Source organism: Vigna unguiculata, chromosome 7, assembly GCF_004118075.2.
Source record: "Vigna unguiculata cultivar IT97K-499-35 chromosome 7, ASM411807v1, whole genome shotgun sequence".
In the NCBI taxonomy this organism is placed as follows: domain Eukaryota; kingdom Viridiplantae; phylum Streptophyta; class Magnoliopsida; order Fabales; family Fabaceae; genus Vigna; species Vigna unguiculata.
This window is the reverse complement of record NC_040285.1, coordinates 27,066,593-27,092,499: the sequence shown is the minus strand read 5'-3', so window position 1 is coordinate 27,092,499 and position 25,907 is coordinate 27,066,593. Positions and strand designations below refer to the sequence as shown.

At 29.1% G+C, this 25,907-nt stretch overlaps 1 protein-coding gene across 1 annotated transcript; it reads left to right on the top strand.

Annotated features, from left to right (window-relative positions):
• The first annotated feature begins 3,931 nt into the window (after positions 1–3,931).
• Positions 3,932–12,500, top strand: LOC114190960 (serine/threonine-protein phosphatase PP1-like). The gene is made up of 4 exons (XM_028080056.1): positions 3,932–4,390; positions 10,404–10,963; positions 11,317–11,532; positions 12,106–12,500. Exons 1-4 carry the CDS (start codon positions 4,216–4,218, stop codon positions 12,127–12,129), a joined length of 975 nt encoding a protein of 324 aa, XP_027935857.1. The 5' UTR covers positions 3,932–4,215; the 3' UTR covers positions 12,130–12,500.
• The last annotated feature ends 13,407 nt before the right edge of the window (positions 12,501–25,907 follow it).

The window sequence follows — 25,907 nt, the reverse complement described above, 5'->3', positions numbered from 1 at the left end:
TAAACAAAATATTTCATATCCGATAATCACCAAACATAAAAAAAAGATACTAGCATGTAAAACTCATATTATAGTCATCACAAAATAAGAGAAGCTAAAATAAAAATTTATATGTATTCGTCTAAAAGTTTGAAGTTTTCAAAAAGATATATATACATAAGAACTCTATATACTAACTAGACAGTTGCATCTTGCATCGGTCCAACTTCAAGATCCGCATCTACTCACATTAATCAGGTGATCATTTAAAAAAAAAAACAAGACAAAAAAAACAAGACACATAGAAAAGGGTAAGCTAGTGTTATAAAAATATTTTATCCTTCAATAATTTAAATACTTAAATCATACAAATTCACTCATTTTATTTCACACAGAGACCTAAAGTTATGTTTCAATTATCCGGATACATGCATTGATATTGGACCATGGTAAGTTGTGTACTTGTGGTGACATTCAATGCTCTGCAGAGCGGTAATCATTACCATACATAAGGGTTAACACGTATTTTGGCCAAGGTATACCATATCTTTCTCTACTTAAGAACTGGATAGTTATTAGAGCGTCAAGATAACTTCCAACTGAATCTCTATATCAATGCATGCACTACAACAATTTACCACTGATTCTCCTTGAATTAGCATAAACAAATCTCAATTACATCCCATAGATCAATCATTTATTAAGCAAAACACTCATATAAATTACACATCCTCTACAATTGATCATCTAACATCTACTCGGGTTTTGATCCACTCGCTCAACAAAACTACCTCCTCGCTAGGCAAATGCACTCATCCAACGACCAAATGGCTCGCCTAGTGAGTGTATCACTAGGAGTCCATGAGAAAATTCTTTTAAAATTCACTTTGCGAGGGTGTTATCAACTGGCAACTATACAATCAATAACTCTTAACTTTGGATTCGCTGAGTGAGATGGTACTTGACCAACAACTTCTAAGTCACTGAGTTCTAAATTTAGTTTTGCTCAACGAGTAAATTCTCACTCAACAACTTCTAAGTCATTGAGCCTCTGACTTTAGATTCATTGAGCGAGCTATCCCTTGACCAACAAGTTTGCATCATTATGCATAACAGAACATGGTTCTGCATAATTATGCATTCTCAGTCAATTCTAAACAACTCAATAACCTTCACATATGCCAAACTCATAACAAAAATGAATCAACCACAAACAATATTGTCAATAACTATCAAATACAAAACCAATTCAAATGCTTCTCACATCTAACAATCTCAGGTTTAACACCTCAATTTCACACAATCATGTATCAATCCTCATATCAAACACACCTACCATTCACATGACCATCATACAATTTATCAATTCAATATTTCTACAATTTAACAACACTTAAATTAGCTTCCCTTAACTGTAAGATTGCTTAAAACACTTAAGGAGTATAAAATATCCCTTCCAAAGCTGTGAGGACACACTACTCAACCTGGGAACATCACAAACACGATCATGGAAATCATTAGAGCCACTAATCAACAAAAACTCACGAGTAAAACATAGAAGTCACATGTGAGCCTAGATTACTCACATGCACAGGGATTACCATCAGATGAAAGAAAAAGGCAAAAAATCAACTTACTCAATTTGAGAGATTGATCGGACATGAGTGGAGAACCGCTACAGGGATCACCTTAGTCGTCTCTGATCTTCAAAAAGATGAACTTAAGAATGAAAAATCAAGAGAGAAGGGAGATGGTTAAGAGAAAAATGTTTACACAATAATGATGTATTTATAAATAATAAAACTCATTTATAAAATTTATATTTATATTTATCTTTTTAATATCAAAATTATTGAGTGTTCATCTACCAATCCTAAAGTACCATCTTCTAGATTTTCACGATCAACATAACAAAAGGCTTAATTGATTAACCTCGCATAATCTAACTTCAGGGTTTAAAAGTAACATTTTATAAAATTGAAGAATTAATCGATGGAACTTTTAAATTGAATGATAAAAAAAATAGGTTAAATTACTCTTTTGGTCACTTTATTTGTTATGAAATTTCAGTTTGATCCTCAAATTTTTTGTTGTCTCAATTTGGTCTTCATTTTCTTAAAAATGACTCAATTTGGTCCTCATCGTTAGTTTGACCAGACAGTGTTAAAGTCAACGCGCACGTGTCAATTTCTGTTTATTTATTTTATTTTTTTAATCTTTTACACGTGTCACTTCATAGTTGTGCCACATGCCAAAATTGTTAATTTTTGACATGTGACATAATTGTGAAGTGACACGTGTAAAAAATAAAATAAAAATTTTAAAAAAATAAAAATTTTAATTTTTTTTTTAAAATATATTAAAAATATTTTAAAAATTCAAAAAAACCAGAAATTGACAGGTGACGTTGACTTTAACATCGTCTGGTCAAAGTTAACGTGATGACCAAATTGAGTCATTTTTAAGGAAATGAGGATCAAATTGAGACAACGAAAAATCTGAGAATCAAATTGAAATTTCATGACAAATAGAGTGACCAAAAGAGCAATTTAACCAAAAAAAATAATACTCCAATTTGAAGAGTAATAAAACTTTATTTTTACATATTTAAAAATATCAATTTTAATGCATACAATTTAAATGTTAAATATATTAGTTGTATAATATAAAATTTCAAAAGTATTACATACATATATATATATATATATATATATATATATATACATATATATATATATATATATATACATATATATATATATATATATGTATATATATATATATATAAAATAAATTAATTGAATAATATGATTTGCGTGTGAGCTTTATATAAAATTAACTATTACAAGAATTGTTAGTGTAATCTTGTTTATACTTGTAATTTTTTTTAAAAAATTTATAAGCTAATAAAACTATGAAATATATAAGTATATGGTTAAATAATTTAATTTATTATTATTTTGTTGTTGAAAGTAGGAATCGACAATAATTGCATTTTAGTAAATCCATAGGTTATTAAAATTATAGTTTGAAATTAAATAAAAGAATAATTGAGTGAAAAAAAATTGTTTGATAAAAAAGCATTAATAGATTTGCCAATAAAACAATTCAATAACTAATTATTTGTTTTACCTACACGTCTATTAGTATTTTTTAATTATTAAAAAAAAATTAATATTAAAAAATTCCTACCATTTCTTTTTAATAATTAAACACTTGTTAATTTTTAACAATTAATTTCAAAATAAACCATTACTTTATTTTGGTTGACCACACATCTATTAATAATTTTTAGTAACATTTCTTAAAAGAAAAAGTACAAGTAAAATAAATTTTGCTTTTCTGAATGCTATCAACTCAATTTATTTCAATAAATAATTTAACTCTTAAATCGATTCAAATTAATACTTTTCATAAGACAAAAAATTTCACTCAATTATTCTTTTATTTAATTTTAAACTATATTTTTAATAACATATAAATTCACTACAATATACTAATTATCAATTCTTAGTTTTTAAACTTTGAACAACAAAATAATAATAAACTTAAATTATTTAGCCATATACTTATATATTTTTCAGTTTTTTTATCTCAATAAATTACAAACAATTTATAAAAGTATCAGCAAATTGCATTACAATTATACATTTTTTTATTTCTTAAATAATTAATTTTTTAATCCCATATTTCTTAATTCAAAACAAAAAAAAACATTTCAACAATTTAATTTTACAAAATCTAACCATATATAAAGTATAAGCAAAATGACTAATTTCACTCTATTTAACGTTCCCATTCTTAAATTATTTACAAATTATATTGTTTTCATTGTTTTTATTAATTAAAGTTGCTTTTTTATATATTTGAAAACCAATATTTGATTTTTCCGGTGATGACCGGAGTAATTTAATTAGGTAGGTCAGCGAAAGAAGCTTATTATGAAATTTAATCTCTCTCTCACTCTCTCTCTCTCTTGCCATAACCTAATCGAAATAATCCCTCTGGCCTCTTCCTAATGTTTCCCTCACCAAGTTGAAACCAATGTATGTAAGTATCCGAAGGCAACACCCTAAAAGCACACCCTTTTCCTAGCAAAACGACTGCGCTTCGGTCGTCGTCTCCACCGAGGCATGTTATTCGCTCACTATCTCTACTCTTCGGATATCACTCACCATCTTTTTACTTGCATCCAATAGAGACGTTGACTTCGTGCTTGTTCTGGAAGTGGAACAAATGGACCAAGCACTTCTTGACGACATAATCAATCGCCTTCTCGAAGTTCGCGGCCGACCGGGGAAGCAGGTGCAGCTGTCGGAGTCCGAGATCCGACAGCTCTGTGCCGCTTCCAGAGAGATTTTCTTGCAACAACCTAATTTATTGGAGCTCGAAGCACCGATTAAGATTTGCGGTAATTTCTTTCCTCTTCTCTTCCAACTTGCTCTTGTCCTTTGTTCCTTTTTTAACCCCTACATCACCCTCCCGAAACCGCGCCGTGCATAGGAATACCTGTACTACAACACGGCATCTGGCATGGTCAACTGCGAGGGTTTATTTTATTTTTGCGCTTCTGTTATGATCCGAGTGGTTCGAGTCTGTTTTAATTCCTTGCATCTTATTTTGTGTCTAGGGTTTAAGAAGTTAGTTTAGTTTACTTTTCTGCTGTGTTTGGTTGCAAATTCGTTGCATGCGTCATTATGTTTTTTTGTTGCGTTGGGCTAGGTTATTGGGAATTGTTGTATTATAGAGGGGATTAGTGGTGAAATGTATGGAAGAAAAATTTGGTCAATGTTTTTTTGATGTGGCCGAGGTGTTGATGATGTATCTATTAAGGTTGTATGATTAGTCCAATGTTAGTACTGATAAACTGTTAAGCGACATTTGTTGTTAGCTTATGTATAGTGGAAAAAGAAATGGATGTAGCTTCGTATACCATATTAGCTAAAGTTCCCGAGGCAAACAGTTGCCGACTTTTGACCCGGGGTGAAATCCATTGATCATTGCACTTAAGTCTTCCTTGACCAAATGCAGTTGTTGTCTTGTGTTCTCATTCCTGTTAAAAGTTGAGGTATTGGTGGCTTATCTTCTTTTCATTTTTTTTTTCTGTTTAAATGAAAATGATCAAATAATTTAATCCCTTTTTTTACGTTCCTCTATTAAGTCTTGTTGGATCAAGATCTGTGTGTCATCTCTAACATAGTTCTTTGCTCAGTCTGTTACTATGGGATAATGGTTGGAGGTTGATGCTACTAGTAGGGTGTATTGTGCAGGAAAATAAACCCAAGCCTTAAAATCAGCTTTCATTTCCCCAAACAGCTTACGACCTTAAAAGAGTTGTGCGGTTTTGTTTTAACATAATATTGGAAACAAAGGCAGATCAGCTATGCTAATAAAAAGAACTATATTTTTTAACCTACGAAACTGTTTTACACTGAAATGTCGTGCTGAGAAAGAGCAATGCTACTGTGATAGGGAAACATGTGTTATTGAGTGCATAAGTTTCACATTGAGTAGTATGGTATGTTTGATAGAGTATTTAAGTGTTTTATTTTCTTCCCTTATTTGCTAGTATTTGGGGGTGAGTTCTCTAAGTGCTTATCATTTGGTATCAAACTCTGGTTGTTGCTGTCTTGGAAATGGCTACCTATGGAGGGTTTTGACCAACAAGGGAGTTGAGTTATGTGTCACCGAGTGTAGTGTTATAGAGTGAAAGTTATGCTAGAGACTTGGGTATTACGAGGTGCCTAAGCCCATATCTTAATTGATTTCTGAGGTTAGACCTGTTATGTTGTACATAGAAAGCTACAAATTTGAGATCCATTTCTTGACTAACAAGGTCACCTTCCACCTTTAAGATCAATACTTGCATTTTCTTGTTGCCATTCAAATGCCCTGATCAAACTTTTCATCACACCTAAAACACAGCCTATTTTTCTCCTTTATTGCATTTTAGCATTGGATGTTCTTTTAAATCCTCTGCTCTTGAAAGGGCTTCTGGTTTTTAGGCTACTAGAATCACTTCCCGAGCATGTGTTCTTACTTCTTATTGTATGCTGCCTCTTGCTTTCTACCTCCTAACGCATCATTCTTGTTTGTGAAGCATCGATATGTGGATAAGACCTGTGTATTTGTGTCTAGTATATATTTGATACAGATACGTTTGGACATTTAAAATACATATCGTGAAGTGTCAGTCAGCAGTTAAAAATGATAAGAAAAAGTGCTTCAGAAAAGTGCTGTGGAGCTAACACGATTGCTTATTATGTGAGCTAATTATAATTCTGTTTTATAAATTTGTATTGTCCTTTGAGTAAGACTTAGATTCTACACTACCCGATTTTCCTAAACTAGCCTTAGAACATTCAACTAATATATATATATAATATTTAATAATAATATTATTTTATTTTGTGAACTATATATATGCATATATTTTTAAAGATGAGATGAATCACCATATCAGATGTGTCGGATCTAATACTCTTATTGTATTTGTGCATCATAGATTCTTGCACATGAGTTGAGTAGCTCTAACTATAACCCCTTCTCTTATTACTCCAAGGAACCCCTTGACCGAGAAGCAATTTTCTCTAATTCTTTGTGCATATCCCTCATCTATTTGGGTAAATCCTTCAGTGTATGCAACTTCAATTTAGCCCATATGAAATCATTCAGTTCATTCAAGTTAATCTCTATAAGATACTTGGGGTCTACTCCCTGGAGTGGCCCTTCACACAGTTCAAATGGCTCCCTTTAATGCTCCACTGAACTGGCTTGCTTGAGGCTTACCAAGAACTCATGCGTTCTGGGTCGTGGATGGTTGAAATTGCTCAGTGAGTGTTGTACGAAAATCCTTCCATTTGGGTTCTAGAGTACAAAACTCATGGCATTGGTACTATGCCAACACCTTACAATCCACTGTGACCATAGCGGCTTGAAGTTTTTCTGTATCAGATACCTCTATACCAAAATATTTCTCAATGTTGCTGTTCAACCATAATCGTCTTCACCTAAAAATATGAGAATCTCAAGCTTGCTCTATTTATCCTTCTATGAATCAAACCCTCAAATTGACCTTCATCGCTGGTGTTACTCCTACCAGTGCTGTGAACGTGATGACCTCTTCTCTTCAATTTTTGCTTGAGGCTTTGTAGCATTTTCTCTAAATTGCGTATGACTTGTTGCCCTTTCCTCCTGAAGAACACACCTCATTTCTTGTTTGTTTTCCTCATGAGCCTTCACAAAATTCTCATACCTACACTCCAAAAATTCCAGTCTTGCCTCCATCCTTTGAGTGTGAACCATGAAATGCTCCTGGGATTGATAGCTCAGATACCCATTGATAGAATTGATTATATCTATTCAAATATTGTTTTAAAGATAGCCAATTTCTTGATGATCTTCAGGGAAATGTTCCCAAACAGAGATGAAAAACAAAGAGATAAAAACACAAAAAGAAAGAGTATGAGATCACTTGGAGTTCAAGAGCCTAGCCTCTCCCAACTACTTACCCACTGATTAAATGTCCCTGCCTTTCATTTTATTATCCTAATCATTAGTTGCATGGAGTCTAACACCCAGAATTGGATTTTTAAGTTATTTATTACATGTCTAACACACAGAGTTAGTTATATCATATGGGAATGAAGCTTTTTAAGCAATGGCGTGGATAGAAGATGATGTGTTTCTAATTACAATAACATAATTTATCTCCGCTGCTATATAATTCTTTTACAGATCCCTAAGGTCCCGGTTCAGTCATATAGGTTTAATCAAGTTTATTGTTGTATCTGAGAGTTGAAGTGTTAAGCAAAATTGAATTTCTAAACCGAGTTTCTGGATCGGGTTGTTCAGATTTTGATATATAAGGAAAGTTTTCTATGATTTGTATAGTGTTGTTTGCCCCAACTTTTGTTTTATTTTTCTTCTCTTTTAAATAAAATGGGTCAAACAGAAATTTTATGAAAAAGAGATCTTAAAAAATAGCTCTTTTAGGAGATAAATAAGTTTTTGGTGCTTCCAAAAATTTCCTGTTTAAACTTGGTACATTTGTAGTGTTTTTGGTATTCACCCTATAGTAAATATGTTAATTTGGTTCTGAAATCATCTAGTAGTTTTTTAGGGTTAAATAAGTTTTTGGTGCTTCTAAAATTTTCCGTATTGAAATTGGTAGTTCCAAAAATTCCTCAGTTTTTTTGATATTCTACATTTAATAAATATGACAATTTGATTCTAGCACTAACTCTACTACTTTTGAGTTAATAGTGTTGGCATGTAATAATCTTAGTAAGATATTTATTGGCATGTGACATTGTCAAATTAGCATGTCAACATTATTAATTCAAAATTAAGAGTGACTATCAAGACCAAGGTTATCAAACTCGCGGGTTGACTCGTACACTCATACGAGCCTGCGAGTCATGACAGAGTTCACGGGTTAACTTGCATATAAACTCGTTTTTTTTCAAACTCATAGTGAACTCGAAGTAAACTCGTCGACTCGTACTAGACTCACGAGTTCGAGAGCGAGTCACCGAGTTCGAAGAACGAGACGAAATGACACAAAAACATGTTGGCTTTTAAGCCCAAACCAAAACCCCAATGACCCAAATTGAAAATCCAAGCAAAAACAGAGATCGAATCCCAACTCAAAAACCCTAATCAAATAAGAAGAGAAGATCGAAGTTGAAAATGTTGACCTATTTCGACATTTCAGCCCTGGTCATCCATGTTGCAGCTTCGATCGTCTCGCATGGCAACTCTGATCGCCTTGTGTGGCAGCTCTGTCGGGTCGCTGGTTCAGTGGCGTCGTTGTTCCCTTCTTCTCTCTTCCCTCTTTCGAAGTAATTGACATACGTATTCCCGTTTGGGTTTTTTTACTTTTACTAATCATTACATATATAATATATTATATATCTTTCTTTGTTTTTTATTTCATTTTTTTTTTCTCTGGCTTTTGTTGTTGTTCTGTTACATATATATAATATATATGTAGTTTTGTTTTTTTATTTAATTTATTTTTGGTTTTCTAAAAAAATAAATTATTTGATTTTTAATTGATTGAGACTGGTTTATAATGTCTGGAAGTGGGACGGGCACTACTTCAAATTCTTGTGATCCTAATAAAGAAGATGATGATATTGGAGATGATATAAGTAGAGGATTGGGGCCAGAAAGTAGAAGTTATTTATGTTTTTTGATTTATATTAACTTATGTGTTTGCTGTAATTTGAACTTATATAACAATCATGTGTGTTGAACTAAGTTATTTTACAATTATTGAACTATTGTTTACTATTTGCATTAATTGTGGTGATTAAATTCTGAATTGGTATGGTACTATATACAATTTTTCATATGAAGTAGGGGTGTAGTAGACTTTTACGAGTCTACAAGTCAAGTCTACGAGTCGAGTCTACGAAGCTCTCACGAGTCTACTTAGACTCTTGAGTCTGATAACCTTGATCAAGACCAAATTTACATAGTATTGAATGTTGGATTTTCTTTTTGTTGGTACCAATTTTACTGAGTCAATTTGGGGGTACCAAAAAACTCGTTTAACCTTTTTTTTTAATTAAGAGAACTTCGGAAAAATAAGCTTTTAAAGTAGTTGATTTTAGGAATTTTTGACTTCTACATCTCCATTAGTGAAACTTTTTTTTTACACATAATTTATTTCTCCTGTACTAGAGATCTTAATTTGTTACATCAAAAACATCTATATGTATCATTTATGCTTAGCCAGTTAAACCAGGGCTGTTAAATTCGAAGTATAAAACAATATTAGATATCCGATCTCAAATAGAGCTTCAGCTCAAGTTCTTTATGTTTGTAAAGGACCACATGAAGCAAGAACATCTATTTGATGAGTACCATTTACTAACATGTTCCTAGACATGAATAATAGGGTAAATTCAAACAGAAAAAGCTATTTTGTTTGTAGCCGTGAAACTTCCCTTTAAAGTGGTATAGATATCCAGTATCCATGTATAACCAATTAATGTGGCCTTAGTGATTGAGGACTTTGTATTCAATTATTTGTGGACTCTAATAACAATTCTGCTTGGAGCAGTTATTTGAAACAAAAAATTTTTAATAAAGATATCCAGTATTCATGTAAAATAAGTTACTTAGCATTGGTGAAAGAAGAATTGATATCCACGAGTCCAAATAATAATTCTGCTTGAAGTATTATTTGAAATGACAAAATTTAGCCAATGTCAAATATGGCTTGGCAATATCAAATGTTCCCTTTTGAGCTTGACATTGTCTGGTATACAAATCTGCAAAGATCTTGGTTTCGGAAGACATGATCTATTTATTGCTGTCCTTTAGTATTGTAATTGCCACGTAGTACTTTATTATGGTTTACAGAAAAAATAAAGGTGTGATGATTTCTTATTACCCTTTTTTTTATCTCTCAGGTGATGTACACGGTCAATATTCTGATCTTTTAAGGCTTTTTGAGTATGGTGGATTACCTCCTGAGGCTAACTACTTATTTTTGGGGGATTATGTGGATCGAGGGAAGCAGAGTTTGGAAACAATATGCCTTCTCCTAGCTTATAAAATAAAATATCCTGAGAACTTTTTTCTTTTGAGGGGTAACCATGAATGTGCATCTATTAACCGTATATATGGATTTTATGACGAGTGTAAAAGAAGGTTCAATGTAAGGTTATGGAAGACATTTACCGAATGCTTCAATTGCCTCCCTGTGGCAGCACTCATTGATGAAAAGATATTGTGCATGCATGGGGGCCTTTCTCCTGATTTACATAATTTGGATCAAATTAGAAATCTACTACGGCCCACTGATGTGCCTGATACAGGTTTGCTTTGTGATCTCCTCTGGTCAGATCCTAGCAAAGAGGTTCAAGGTTGGGGAATGAATGACAGGGGAGTTTCATATACATTTGGTGCTGATAAAGTCTCGGAGTTTCTTCAGAAACATGATTTGGATCTTATTTGTCGTGCTCATCAGGTTAAACTTCTGCCTTTAGTGTTCAATGTGTTATAGCAAGTCTTCAAAAGGGTTGAGTTTGTATCTCCATTTTAAGTTTTTAACTAAAAGTACTATTAGATTTTTCCAACAATATTTATCTATCTATCAGGAGGATTATTACACTTGCTTTACTTCATACAAACTTGGAACTACTATTTTCCACATAAATTCTTACACAGGTTATTCATTGAGGCCAAACTTCTCCCTTTCACATGCCATTTATTAGCTTGAGGCTTCATTTTTACATTTCTGCATTTAGATTGAAGGATAGTATCCATCAAGCAGACGTGCTACTAAATTTAAATTGGATTGATGTCTTGAGTTTTGACCAGGTGGTTGAGGATGGGTATGAGTTCTTTGCTAACCGACAGCTTGTAACAATATTTTCGGCTCCTAATTATTGTGGGGAGTTTGACAATGCTGGTGCTATGATGAGTGTTGATGAGACACTAATGTGCTCTTTCCAAATATTGAAGCCAGCTGATAAAAAAGCAAAGCTCAACAGTACTACCACTACTAAGCCAGGAAACTCCCCAGCAGGTGTAAAGGTATGATGATATTTTAATATCTACTGATGCAATACGTAAACGAAATCAAGTGGTATATATTTTATGGCATGTGTAGGGAATATATGTGGATATTTGTTATTAATTTATCTCAGACTTGGTATGTGAATCTTTTGCAGAGATTCACAAATAAGATTATCGTATTAAATGCCAAAATCTGCTTTACTTCTTGTTTTGTCTTCTATTCTTGAAATAGCTGTTTGTCATGATTACAAAGAATTTGTAGGGAAGGTGTATTTTTTGTTGGAGCAGATCTTCGCTGTGTTCTTTTTTCTAATAAATATTGTCCTGGTGTACACTTTTGGTAGTTTTCTGGGATTACATAGTTTTAAACCATTCAGGTGAAATATATGATTGTTGAAAACTTGTAATTTCTGATTTTATATTGTGACAATCATCCTAGGAAATGTTTGGGAGATTGAATTTACTAACAGTGGACATAGAATGCAGCTTTTCAATTAAAACATCACAAGTGTCAATTTTTTTGTAGTGTTTTGTTCACATTCGATGCATGCTACCAATATTTTCTAAATTTCTCTTCTTGTTGCCTTTCAGTCTTTCATGGGTACAAGAATATGAAGTTAATTTTGGTGAAATTGCTGCCGCAACTGGTCAGCTTGAACTTGAAGACGTATTAGTTGCAAGGAAAGAAAATAGTTCCATTTGGTATCCTATGATAATTTGGAAATGTAAAAACAAAGGGAAACACATCATGAAACTATGTAGACCGTTGTTTTTCTCTGGTACAAATTTGCATTTTGAGGTGGACAGCCATAATTTCCTCCTTGTTTCTTTTGTACACTAATATCCTCTATATGTGGTTGAGTTGTAAGGTTCTCAAGAATTGGTGATACATCTAAATGTGTTCTGAAAACTAATTAAAAGTGTTTACAGTTGGTGTATGAATGACGTTGAAACAGCTAAAAATGGTCTCGTTAATTTTTGGGGTAGCCATTTTCACTTCGGTGTGGAAATCCTGTTTATGCTGAATCTGTCGAGTTTTTTCTTGATGAATACGTGTATGAAACAGTGAAACCATGTTCAACACACTTGAATTACTATACGGGACCCATTGGTTTTGTTACAGTGTATTGCTATAGCAACACAATTTGATAGGAAAATCAAGTGAATTTTAACGTTGTTTGTTTAGCATGTGCAGGTATTTTATGATAATCCTGGCTAAAAGATTGCACGTTAAGTGAATAATCCCATTGGAAATGGCATCTAGTGTAATAAGACTTTTTTTTTTATTTTTTTACGTTTTCTACGTCGTAAGAAATAAAATTAATCCGTATTTATTTTCCTAACAATATATAAATGAGAAAAAACATAGAAGAAAATGTGACCAAGGAATTCAGTCCTGATGATAAATTAAACTATTAACGATATATGTTTAATGAAGTAGGAGGGTTTCTTTGTGCTTTTATATTCTGAACCTTGATTAGTTAATAGGATCTTGAAGGAATTACGTACCACTTTCGATTATCAATATAGAGAAATTCTGAAGCTCTTAAAGGTTGTGCTGTCGAAAATTTTTTTAAAAAAAAAAGGAATTTCCGAATGTATTAATTTCTTAAAATTTTAAATTCTGCTTCAAAACATAACTTTTGAAAAAAAATGCAAAGAAAATATAGATCAATAAACGTGAGAGGTGTAAATAACAAGTCTTTTATTGTAGACAGAGACAAAACTGGCCCAATGAACTTGAACCCAACACAAAATTGTGCTTATGGACCAATAAAGTTCATCGTTTGCTAAGGTTGATTTGATTTTTTTTTAATAAAGATATAACAAGGTTAATTCAATAAAGTATATTGGGAAAAAATCGTAAATAATTATACATCTTATTTATTTCTGTTGGAAGATAAGAGTAGCTGTTTGTTTTCAGAAAGAGATAGTATACAAAATGCAAAAGAAAAAAAGAAAACAGTTGTGCTTTTCAAAGAAAAATGAAAATAATATGTAAAAATGTGAAAAAGAGCTTTATAACACATTAAATATGATTATATGAAAATAATTAAAACAATCAATTAATTATATTAAAACATTTTAAGTTTTTTCTCGTTTATCTTCATTCTTTTTAATGTAAATCATTGTTCTTCCGATTTTCACCTATTTTTCTTCTTTTTATTTTACAAACTTCGTATAATATCTTATTTTCTAAGCACATATGATCAATCTACACTATTACTAAATATGTATACTTTTATTTATATAAAATATACTACGCAATTTGAGGAGATGAAGTGCTTAAAAGAATGCTTTTAACACATATAAGAGTGCACTAATCTAATTTAAACATCATATATTACCTACATATACACATATATTGCATCTCACATCATATATTAACAAGATACGGTTATATCTCACCTCTAATTATAAGCTTTTTACTTTTATTCGTTTGAAATTTATCTTTAAAAGTAAGATTCTAATATTAGACAATAAGTTTTCATAATCTATTTCAAATCAAGCAAAAATACAGCCATTACCTCTGAATATATTGTAACATTAAAAAAAGAAAAACGGGTAGGAAAACATTACATATAAGAATTTTCTTTTGGTTAGAAACACGTTTGCCTTTGGTTAGGAAAAACACATTATATGTAAGGAATATTTAAAAAATAATAAATTGAAATTAGTTGCTTTTATTTTTATATTTTAGTCCAGAAAAAAAACAATCAAATTGCAACCCATCAAACAGATTTCGCATTAATTCTCGACAACAAGTCGAAGAGTTTAAAAGAGTAACAATTACTATCCTAAAGTTATGTTTTGTTCTCACTCAATAAATTTATTCATTTATCATTTTAATAGTTAAAAATAGAATTAAATATGTATTTAATCTCTTAATTTGTAATGAAATTTGAAATTAGTTATTTTTTGAAATTTTAGCCTCATTTAATATTTTAAACTTTAGAAATGTATCGATTAGTCATTTTAACCAAAATTTATTAAGTGTATTTGATGTCTCAAACGTGTTTTATGATATCATTTGAGTTGTTTATACTGTTTGACACATATTTCCTTCGATGTTAGCCGCATAAAGCGTCGAATAAACTTAACCACCAAATTTGAGATTAAATTCATGCATTTATAAAGTTTGAAGACTAAATTAAATCAAAATTTTAACAAATGTTTAATTTTAATTTTCACCAAAAAAAATTAAGAAACAAAAATATATTTAACTTCTAAAGATATTATTTATAATATTTATAATTAACTATTTGTTAGTATATAAGTTTTAACACTTCACACACACGCACGTGAACCTAGGTTTGAATTTGTGATGAAAAGAAGCACTGACATTCATAATTAATGCACGGTTCAAGGATTTGGAATTATTATAACAAACTTAAGAATGAAATATTTTTATAATAATTTGATTTAAAATTATTTTTGAACTTTTTAGGTCTTGTTCTTTCGATATCTAAAGGAATTAGTATTAAAAAATATTTTTTAAGACTTTTTTTTTTTGCCTAAAACAATTTGTATTATAAAAAAATTCAAGGTCTTTTTTTCTTGGAAACTTAAAGCAAAGAGTTTACTTATTTGTGCCTTGAGTCAATTCTGACTTAACGTACAAAATAAGTGGTGTAAAGGTGTTAAGGTTCTTGAGAAATAGATTAAATCAAAGAGGATAAACAAGTCTATACAAAGAATTTGAAATAAGTGAAGATAAATGTACCGAGAAACCTCGAATCAAGGAAGTGGATGAGGAAGTGTTGTAAAAAATCAAGAGAAGCATGATTGATACAAAAAAGGGGTTGAGAGAAGCATGATCGAGATAGAAAAATATTGAGTAAGTACAAACCGAGACAAAGGCTGAAGTTAGATCGAGAGATAAGTTATACACAATGATTGTTGTAGAATGTGAAAATAATGAAAACTCCTTATACAACATGAGTAGTTTAAAATACTTATTGTTAAGAAGTGGATGTTAAGCCTAACTAAAAATTACAAAACTGACTTGTAAGGTGAGGTTTGCACATATTTATATACTATAAATTGACCTTATCACTAGTCGATATGATTAACAACCCCCCTCACGCTGAGACATATACATTTCGAGTATGAAACTAAACATTAATGAATGGTTTGATAACAGGTAGAACAATAGACCAAACAAACTTTCACCGGGATAGATTCTAACAGATTCTAATACCATGTTAATAAGTGAATTTTTAGTATAACTCAAATTTACAAAATCGACTTGAAAAATAAAGTTAGTACTGACTTATATATTATAAACTTATCTTATCACTAGTTGATATGAATTTCTAACTTTTATTTCATTCATGTATATTTCCTTTTATTTTATTTGTAATGTAAAAATATGAAAAATTATTGATTGAGATTCGCACTAAAAAAGAAACCAATAATATAAAAATATTTATGACTCTAATTCAAAATACGAAGGAATTGTTCACCGATTGATATATATTCATGGTGAATTATTCATAAATACTTAAAACACTTTGAATTAGATTGAAAAACATAAATTTACTAACATATTATAATAAATCCACATCAAGTAGATTTGGTTCTTCCAATAATATTGTCGAAAGTATCGAACGAAAATTGTAAGTAATTACAAACTGTTACAGATGTCAGAAACAATAATGAAGGAGGTGTTAAAGAAGCGAAATTAGTTTAACATGAACACAAAATACAAAGATACATATATTTGTTATTTTGAGAGGTGAAGCAGAATAAAGAAAAGAGAAAGCAACCGAAAGCATTGCGAATGCGACAGTGGAGAGAAGATAATTTAAAGTGCATGGTTTTGCGAAGCCCATGGTTTTCAGTGACATTATTTATATTGTTATGATGAGTAATGAGTATTTGTTTAATATAGTGAGTGTTGTCGATGATGCCATATGCCTCCTACTCAAACTGAAACTGAAATTGACGAGAAGGAGCAATGTGTCTTGTTTGTGGAGGTTAAAAAAGGTGAGTAATGAGTGGGAAAACGACCGTTGGTTGTGTCGTTTGGACAATGTTAAAAGTTGAATGATGAATATGCATGAATGTTAACGTGCGATGAAATAGCTATCACAGTCTTAGTTGTTGGTCACGGGAAGACAATGAGGGTTGTGTGAGTAACCTTAGCAACACCCAAACCTAAGATCTTCGATGTCTGGTTGTTTCGTATGATTGAATTTTTGGGACCCATAAAGTAACTGTTGTTGTTCCTATTAACCCTATCCAATTTGGTTGGACTCAGATACTACTCTAATTACAACCACATGGGTAGGACCATGATTGGTGGTTGGGACATGTGGTGGGTTTAACATCTCTACTATGCTGCAATTATTGCTACTTAACCTAATATTTCTTTAAACATTCTTTAATTAATGTAATATGATGGAATCTTGCTCAGCAACCCAAACACAGAGATAAAAAATTGGTGGAATCACTTTCAGTTTGGTTTCCAAGATTCACATATTTTTGTCTTCTTATAACTGATTTTAATTCTGTTGGGAAATTTAAGCGAAAACTAAATATAGTTTTATTGGTGAGTAATTTGTAGGGAGTGGGGGAAACAGTGTGCAGTGTTGGGTTGGGTAGATAATTTTTGTTGTTGTTGTGGGGTCCCATATAGGAGAGTGGAAGTATTGTATATTGTGGTGGTGGAACGAGGAATCACGTTAGGTAAAGCAGAGATAAGTTATCGGATGCAACAATAACTGTGTGGTGGGGTCCACTGTGTGCCGTAACAAAACAAAATAGGTAGCAACTGCTTAACGTGGGTGGCTGCCTCCAATGCAATCAAACAACACAACAGATTGTGTCCCCTCCACCTCAATAAATGTACTCTTTACTCAAATTTTATCTTTTCTTCATAAATATGTGTAGGTTTTTTTTTATTTTTATAATATTGAATTGTTTAGGGTTAAATATAATTTTATTTCTTAATTTTTAATAAATTTTGAAATTAGTTTATTTTAAAATTTTAGATTAATTTAGGATTTTATTTGTGAATTTAATTTTTTTAATCAAATTTTGTTAGGTTTATTTAATGTTTCAATATTGTATTCAAGTTGTTTATACTGTTTGACACATATTTACTTTAATATTAAGTCAAATACTGTTACAAATCGCGCTTAACATATCAAATAAACTTAACAAAATTTAATTAAAAGAACTAAATTCACGTATTTTAAAAGATGAATGACTAAATTTATTCAAAATTTTGAAATGGACTAATTCCAAAATTTATTGAAAATTAAGAAACAAAAATATATTTAACCCAATTTTTTATATTAATAATACTCAATTCATTTTATAATTTTTTTAAGATTATGATTGATTTATTAAAAAATAATTTTTTTTTATTTTTTATTTTCTGACATAATTTAGTGGAGTTATTATTCGTTTTTATAATAAAAATAATATATTCATTCATAATTCATATTAAATGAGAGTAAAAAAAATTAGAATCATAGTATTTTTTTTTTGTAGTTTGTCGTTAATGTCATACTAACAGACTGTGATGATTATTATGATTTTTTATTGTAAACTGTAATGAAAAATGTTCACACTTGCAATTTTTAGAGAAAAAATGTCGAATGTTACTTGACTTTTTTTTCGATATATATTATTTTTGATTATATATTGTTAGAAAAATAATAGGATGGGAAATGGGTGAAAGGTAAAAAAAGAAGGACAGAGAAGAAAGTAATGGGCGCAGACAGCAATCACGTGGGTGGGGTCTTACTTTAAATTTGAAAACCAAAAACCATACACATGTCGATGCGTTTGAATACCAAACCAATTCATATCTCATAACTCATGCTCTTCCACACTCTACACACCTTATCACATTAATGTCCTTCACTCCTTATAATAAAACAACAAATAGCAACCAGACAAAAAATGGAATCTCGTAAATGGGTTTAACTTTTCATTTTAAAAATATTTATTTTAGAAATAATTTCCAAAACTTAATATATTTTTTTATTAAAAAAAAAAGTCACTCTCTCTGTACCGTCCCTGCAGTTTCGTATGTGGAAATTGTGTAAACATAGTTAGCGTGAGATTTACGAACTCTGTTGCGACTGCGACTGCGTAAATGATGGGATTACGCGTGGGAATAAGAGAAAGAGCACGGTCATGTTGTACGGATATTTCGAATTAGAACAACCTAGAGAACAGACACGTCACACGTGGCACGTGCTTTCATCAACACCGTACGTGGTCGGCAATGTTAATTAGATTCCTTCATCTTTTTTTTTTGTTATGTAAAAAAGATTCCGACTCGTATTTTTGGAGCCATACCATATGAATCAGCTTATCATGGCTCTTTTACTTTATGCCCTTTATTGGTGATAAAGGGAATATTAAGACTATCTTCATGCATCTTCCAATAACGAATTAAAGTTGAAAACCTCAGAATTTGGCAAATAGGCAAAACAGCATATGCGCATGCATGTGCTTATATGCCATGCCTACACATCCATCCCTTGTCTTCTAGAAGCTCCGTTTCAACTTACAATATAACGTCATAGCGTACGCTACGCCCTTTTTCCCTTTTTTTCCATTTCACATCTAACATGGTCCTGCCCTTTATTTTTGTAAATTCACTTTTTTTTTTCTTTTAAAATGTGTTTTATTTCTAAATTAAAGGTTTGTTTTTGTTTTTATTTTGGCTTTCTTTTTCGATCGTTTCTCTAATTTCTATTTTTAATATTCTGATTGCCTTTTCGGTTTGTCGTATGTTTTACCCCTAAAAATGGGATATTTTTTGGAACACCGTATAGTCTTTAATTTAATATTGGATCTTGTTAACTTCTGTTATTATTATATGAAAGGAATTCTGACATAATAATAATAATATTGATGTAATTTTATTTTATTTAGAGAATAAAAATATTTATAAAAATTATATAATTGTGTATAATATTTTAGCTAATATATGTAATAAAAAGTTAAAAAAAATAATAAAATAATTATATTTTAATATTATTAAAAGTTAAAATATAATTTAATGAAAAAAAATTAACAGGAAAAATCAATAAAAAATGTTTATCAAAAATATACAATTAAAATATAAATTTGAGGCTTGGTTAAGTTTTCTTTCTTTGATTCCTTTATAATCTTTTGTAATATTCTGGTTAACTTTACAAAAGTTTTCTATATTAAAAAAAACAATATTTTAATATCTGAAATTATTAATTATTAAGATATAAAGTTAACAGTATACAAAATTTAATTACATTGAATTTTTGAATGAAATGGTGGATTTAAATTTATATATCCATAGACACTTTTAATAGAGGTCTTAAAAAAATTTCGAAGTGATTATTTAGATTCAAAGAGATATTACTTAAAAAATTTAAAGAATATATTTTTTTCTTTATAAAATATGATATTTACATTAATATTATTGAAATTAATTAATTCAATTTTTAATATCAAAATATAAAATCAAATATCATTTATTATATTTTAACAACCGGTACTTTTTACCATTTTATGTATAAATCATAAATGATACGGTGAAACAACACACTCTTGAGATCAAGGTCTCGGCTCAAAGGAAGTTTGATCAGTTATTTTTGTAAAAATTTCTTATTCGAAGTAAAATAAAGGGAAGATAATAATAAAAAAAATCCCATTTGAATTCACTTACAAAATATAATATGGTGATATATGGAGAAAGATAACTTATTTATAAAACGAAATAAATTAATATATTTGGACTAAAAATATGACTTCTATCTTTTGCCCAACTTGACAACCATTTGTTAATACTTTGATCGTAGAAATGGCTTTTTGTGACGTTTCATGCCTTTCCCATACCATTATTTTGTCCTTTTTAATATCTTAAAAAGATGAAGTTGTTTACTTTTTTATTATTTTTACTTCTAAGAAACTTATCATTTGCATGTTTTTCTTTTGTTCAAAAATTATTAATAACACTGAATTTGTATTTAAATATCTTCCTTTTCTTTTTTATTATTCTTTTTTTTCCTTAGTATTAATTGTTAAGTTAAACACACATTATAATTACTTTCTTATAGTTTATACGTTTACCAAAATTTTAATTACTTTACACATGTGGTTATTGAGATTGTGAAGTTAATTGTATTAATCAATTGTGAAAGGAGTGCACTCATGCATGGAATAAAAGAAAGTGTTGCTTGTTTGGATTGAAGTTTTAAAAGCTATTGCCATGCGACGGAAACATGATGAACCTTGGAGAAATTTTTGCAATGTAAGACAATTTCCTAAATAAGTTCGTTTATTTATTTTATTTTTGAATTGTATTTGTGTTAAAATATTTTTTACTTTTTGTATAAATGTTATTGTTTAAGTATTATCATAATCATTCAAGTGATAATGTGTTTTACTTCAATTATGACGTGAGTTTAATAAAAAGAATATAATGAGTTTTTTTTTTCTAAAATTATTACTAGGGATATCAAACAAATCCGTACCCACTAGTATCCATAGATAAAACTCACAACGGATAAGAAATGGATATCTGCGGGTAACGAATACGAGTATTTTTAATACCCGCATATTAATAGAACGAGTACAAGTATCATAATATCTATACCCGTAGATACCCGTACCCGCTATACTCTAATTTAAATTAAAAAAATAAAAAATATGATTAAAATATTAATATATTGATTTTGAATGAGTTATTTTTTTTATCAATTAGTTTTAAAAGAATTTCATCTTTGTAAACTGTTATTCAACACTATTTAAATGAGTTGTTTGAACTTGGTTTAAAATCTATAAATGTTATGTATTGTATTTTATTTGAATCTACGATTAAAATATATTGTTAAATATTTATTATTATTTTTTTGTAAATACTCGTGGGTATCCATGAATATTAGTGGATATTAAAAAATTATGCGAATATCCACATATAACAGATGCCCGACGGATATAAGTACGGGTACAAAGTGAATATTTATCCAACGAATCGGGTAGAGAGCTATTATTTATACCCTATTTACCCTGTTTACATCACTAATTCTTACTGCTAAGTAATCAATTAAGTAACAAATAAATACCATGCACAAATTAAAAATGATATATTTAATAAAATAAACTTAAATTAAAACATTTGTTTTTCAAATATTCAATAAAAATATATAAAGTATTTAAAATAGAGATGAATAATACAAATACCTAAATTTTTTTAAGTCTGATTGATATAAAATATACTATATCTAACTAAAAAAATGCCAAGAAATTAAATAAGTGATAGATTTATTAATTATTGATGGACTGGTATAAAACCTTCCGTGAACAAATTTATTTAATATAGTTAAGACAAATATAATATTCACGATCGGTGAAAATTTTGGTCCAACTTCAATTATAACAAATATAATTGTTATATCATCATTTAATAAATTTAAAGATAATTTTGTTTTGTTTGTATCGAAGTTTGGAAAATAAAAAGTAGTAGATTTGAGAGAAAAAATAAAAATAAAAATTGAATTAAGAGAAAAATAGTGAAATAAATTATGAAAATTTAAATAAATTAACTATTTTTAATTATTTAATTATTTAAATATAAAATATATATTAATATTTTATTTTATCTTTTTCACACAGCCTTCCTGCTTCTGTCACACATAGGTTTGGAAATGAAGCTTTCCATCTTTCGAAACAAACAGATGCTTAGTTTTCTTTTCAAATAAAATATTTACGTATCATCAATTGACAAGCAAAGTTTCCATCTATATTTTTGAAAATAAAAATATAAACAATGTTTCATAAAGTACTTTTTAAACAGAAAAAAATATTAATAAAAAGAAATATTTTAAATAATGAAATAAATAACGGGTTTATAAATTTTGATGTATCATTTTCAATATAATAAAAAATTATAATTATAGTTTCATTGTTTTATTTAATTCTACTAATAATTAATACAATTAAACATAAACTTAGTATTTAACAAATGTCACATATATTTACTAAAATAAAATTACCATCAACATAAAATTAATCTTTTACAAATTCTTAAAAGATATTTACAATACAAAAAATATATAAAATTAGAATATACCAATATCTTTATAATTTTATAATAAAAAATTATAATTTTATTTAACTCTATTAATAATTAATACAATTCAACATAAATTTAATATTCAAAAAATGTCACATATTTACTAAAATAAAATTAACATGGACATAAAATTAATCTTTTAAAACTTCTTAAAATATATTTACAATAAAAAAATATACCAATAATTTTCTTACCAGTTATTTGCTCTAAATAATTTATCAACTCTTCACATAGAGTAGGAAGAAACCAAAGTTAGTAATTTATCTCACATCAAAACGGTAAAACGTCTTTTCAACTAAACTGAAAACAAGAAAACGAAAATGAGGGGTCACATGTGAGGCATGGTCCCAACATAAAAAGTGGTCATACACTATACGGACAGTGGGTCCCACTATGATAAGGGCATGCCTATATATACACACAATTGCTTATCTTCAATTTTTGCATTTTCAACTTCTTATGACGTCATTGCTTACGCTTTTCAATTCACACCCTTTTAAGTTTGAACACTTTTTGTTAAATCATGATGTGACAAAATACTTAAAAAAAACTATCATTTATTGTAATTATATTCATTTTTAACAAAATTATGTTGTATAGAAAAATTACTGATTTTTTCTTCTAGTCATGTCAGTAACACCGATAATACTTTAACTTTGTCCATGACTATTCTATAACATACCTAACTAATTATCTTTAACCAAATTCTCCTCCCAATAAATATGATTAAATAAATTTTTGTTTTTCTATAAAAATAAAGATTTGACCAGTAATGCGTCATGAGGTATGAAACATGGCAATTTTCGTGCCTTAAAATTCAATCTCACCAAATCGTACGGCAAAAGATTTTAATCCATTTTCGTTTTTCAATGTGAAATAAGACGGATCTTGCCTCCACTTAAATTAAATAAATTAATAGAATAACATAATAAATTAATCGAATGTTTCAAAATACTACTATAATGGATCTTGTTCCCCCTCTTTACCACACAAACTATATGATACAAACCTCGTTAAAATAAAATTAGTATATGATATGAAGGTTTCTATTTTATTAAGTATTGTTTGTTGAAAACTATTTTATTTTTTATACAAAAATAAAATATTCACTCATAATTTATCTAATGTATATAATAAAGTGTGAAAGTAAAAGAATAAAATTGCATGCATCCTGAGATTTAAAACATTATAAAATTATTAATATCGAGACACTAAGTTGAAAAAGCATTGGATTTAATTTAAAAGTGAAGAGTCAAATCCGGAACATAACATAAGGAATCACGTTCACACCTTCATTATATTCATTAAATATAAAGCTAAAGTTCATAAGTAGAACTCCTTTTCTATCAACTTATATTCCTTATTTTAATCATCAGCATCTCTCTACAGTTACAACTATAATGGTTTATGTTAACAATGTCATTTAAAAATAATTGCTACATATTTTAAATTTATTAATACTTTAATAATTAAATCGGAAATCACATGCAATATGACTTCATGTTGATTGATAATAATTGTTATACTTCTCCATCTGTTCAAATAAACGAGTCCCACGCAAGTTTTAGAGAAAAGAAGAAAAAGATGAAGAGAATTAGAATTGCAGCTGATTATTAAATAGAATTTATTAAAAACAGAGCACCTGTAGTCCACGTGGTCTTTGTTAGTGGTTACATGTCACACCAATTCTCTAAGAAACGGACAGACAAAAAAAAACTTATTATTTTCTTCATAATTCTTTTCCCACCTAAACCAAAAAATATAATATTTAATATTTATTGTAGTTACACAACTAGGCAAAACATATCGAACCAAAGCAAACTTTTATAATAAAAACAAAAGCCAGGATTTTTAACTTAGCTTTTCTGTCTCGGTTATTTTTGAAATTGGGACATAAAGGTTCATTCTACTTAGGAGTAACAGTTTAGAGGTGGATTTAGACGTTGAACTTGTTTGTCCGTAAAATTGCGCAACCTGCAGTAATTAAACATGGGGGCGGGACAGGGTGGGATGACCCGCCAGTCATTTATAAAATTAAATATTTTTTTTAATGCCCACAATATTTATTATGTTATTTATGTAAGTTCTTTCTATTATTATTATTATTATTATTATTATGTTTACTTTTTTTTTCTTTTGATTTTGTCCAAAAATATTAAATTAAGTTCAATTTGGTTCTGATTTTCAAAAAAATATATAATTTTGGTTATTTTTGTTAAATTTCTTGATATAGATAAAAGATTTTTCACAAAAATTGAAGTTGGTAATAAGGATGAATTGCTTTATTGATGTAATTAACGTTATCATAACGTCAATTTTTATAAAAAAAAACATTAATTAGTGTTAAGAAATTTAACGAAAAAGACCAAATTGCATCAAGTTTTTAACAATCGGGACCAAATTAAAACTTGAAAAAAAGTGAAGGATCAATTGACATTTAAAAAAAAAACAAGGACCAAAAGAGTAATTAAACCTTATTATTATTATAATGCATAATCATTGTATATAAGAAGATAATGATTTTCGTTCTTAAATATGAAATATCTTTTTATGCATTTTTAGGTTAACAAATTTGTACATGTCTTGTAAGGAGACATTTTGCTATTTCACTTTAGTTATAATCTTTGTTGCCATTATTCCTTTTCTTTGATTCTTTATACTAATTATTTAAAATTATTTCGATAATGTGAATATAAATTATTATGAAAAAATAAAAAAACAATTATTTTGCTCATTACATATGTGAATCAAATCGTATGGTAAGCCAAAACAGATCGAGTTGGCCCACTTTGCCATTGTCATTCCTAATTTTGTCTTAGTTCTACGAAAACCCGAAGCATAAAAGACCAATCTACCTCGGTTCTCATACCACCTGAGACCATATATCAAATAAAATAATTTAAAAAATGTTAGTTTTTTAAATTAAACCAACTCATCAACCACATTACAAAGTAATCGAGGTAACAAATCTTTTTATACTTTAGTTTGGAGGGAATCGAAGTCCAAGCATCTGAATTCAAGTTAAAAAATTTAAGATAGTGGGAATTTGAAAATTTTGAAAGATATTAGACTATAGTTATATTAGAAAAGAGGTAGAAAGGCTTTCATGCTATATGATTATGAAGACAACATAGATATAAAAATTCGCTGAAATTGAAAAGCTGAAATTGAAAAGTTTACATCGTATTTTAATATGGTTATGTTCATGTGTAACTGAGACATAAAGGACGATATAAAAGTTAAAATTTGAACTATAATTTTATAATAAAGAAAATCATTATTTGCTTATTGAGAATGTAATTATCAAAATATT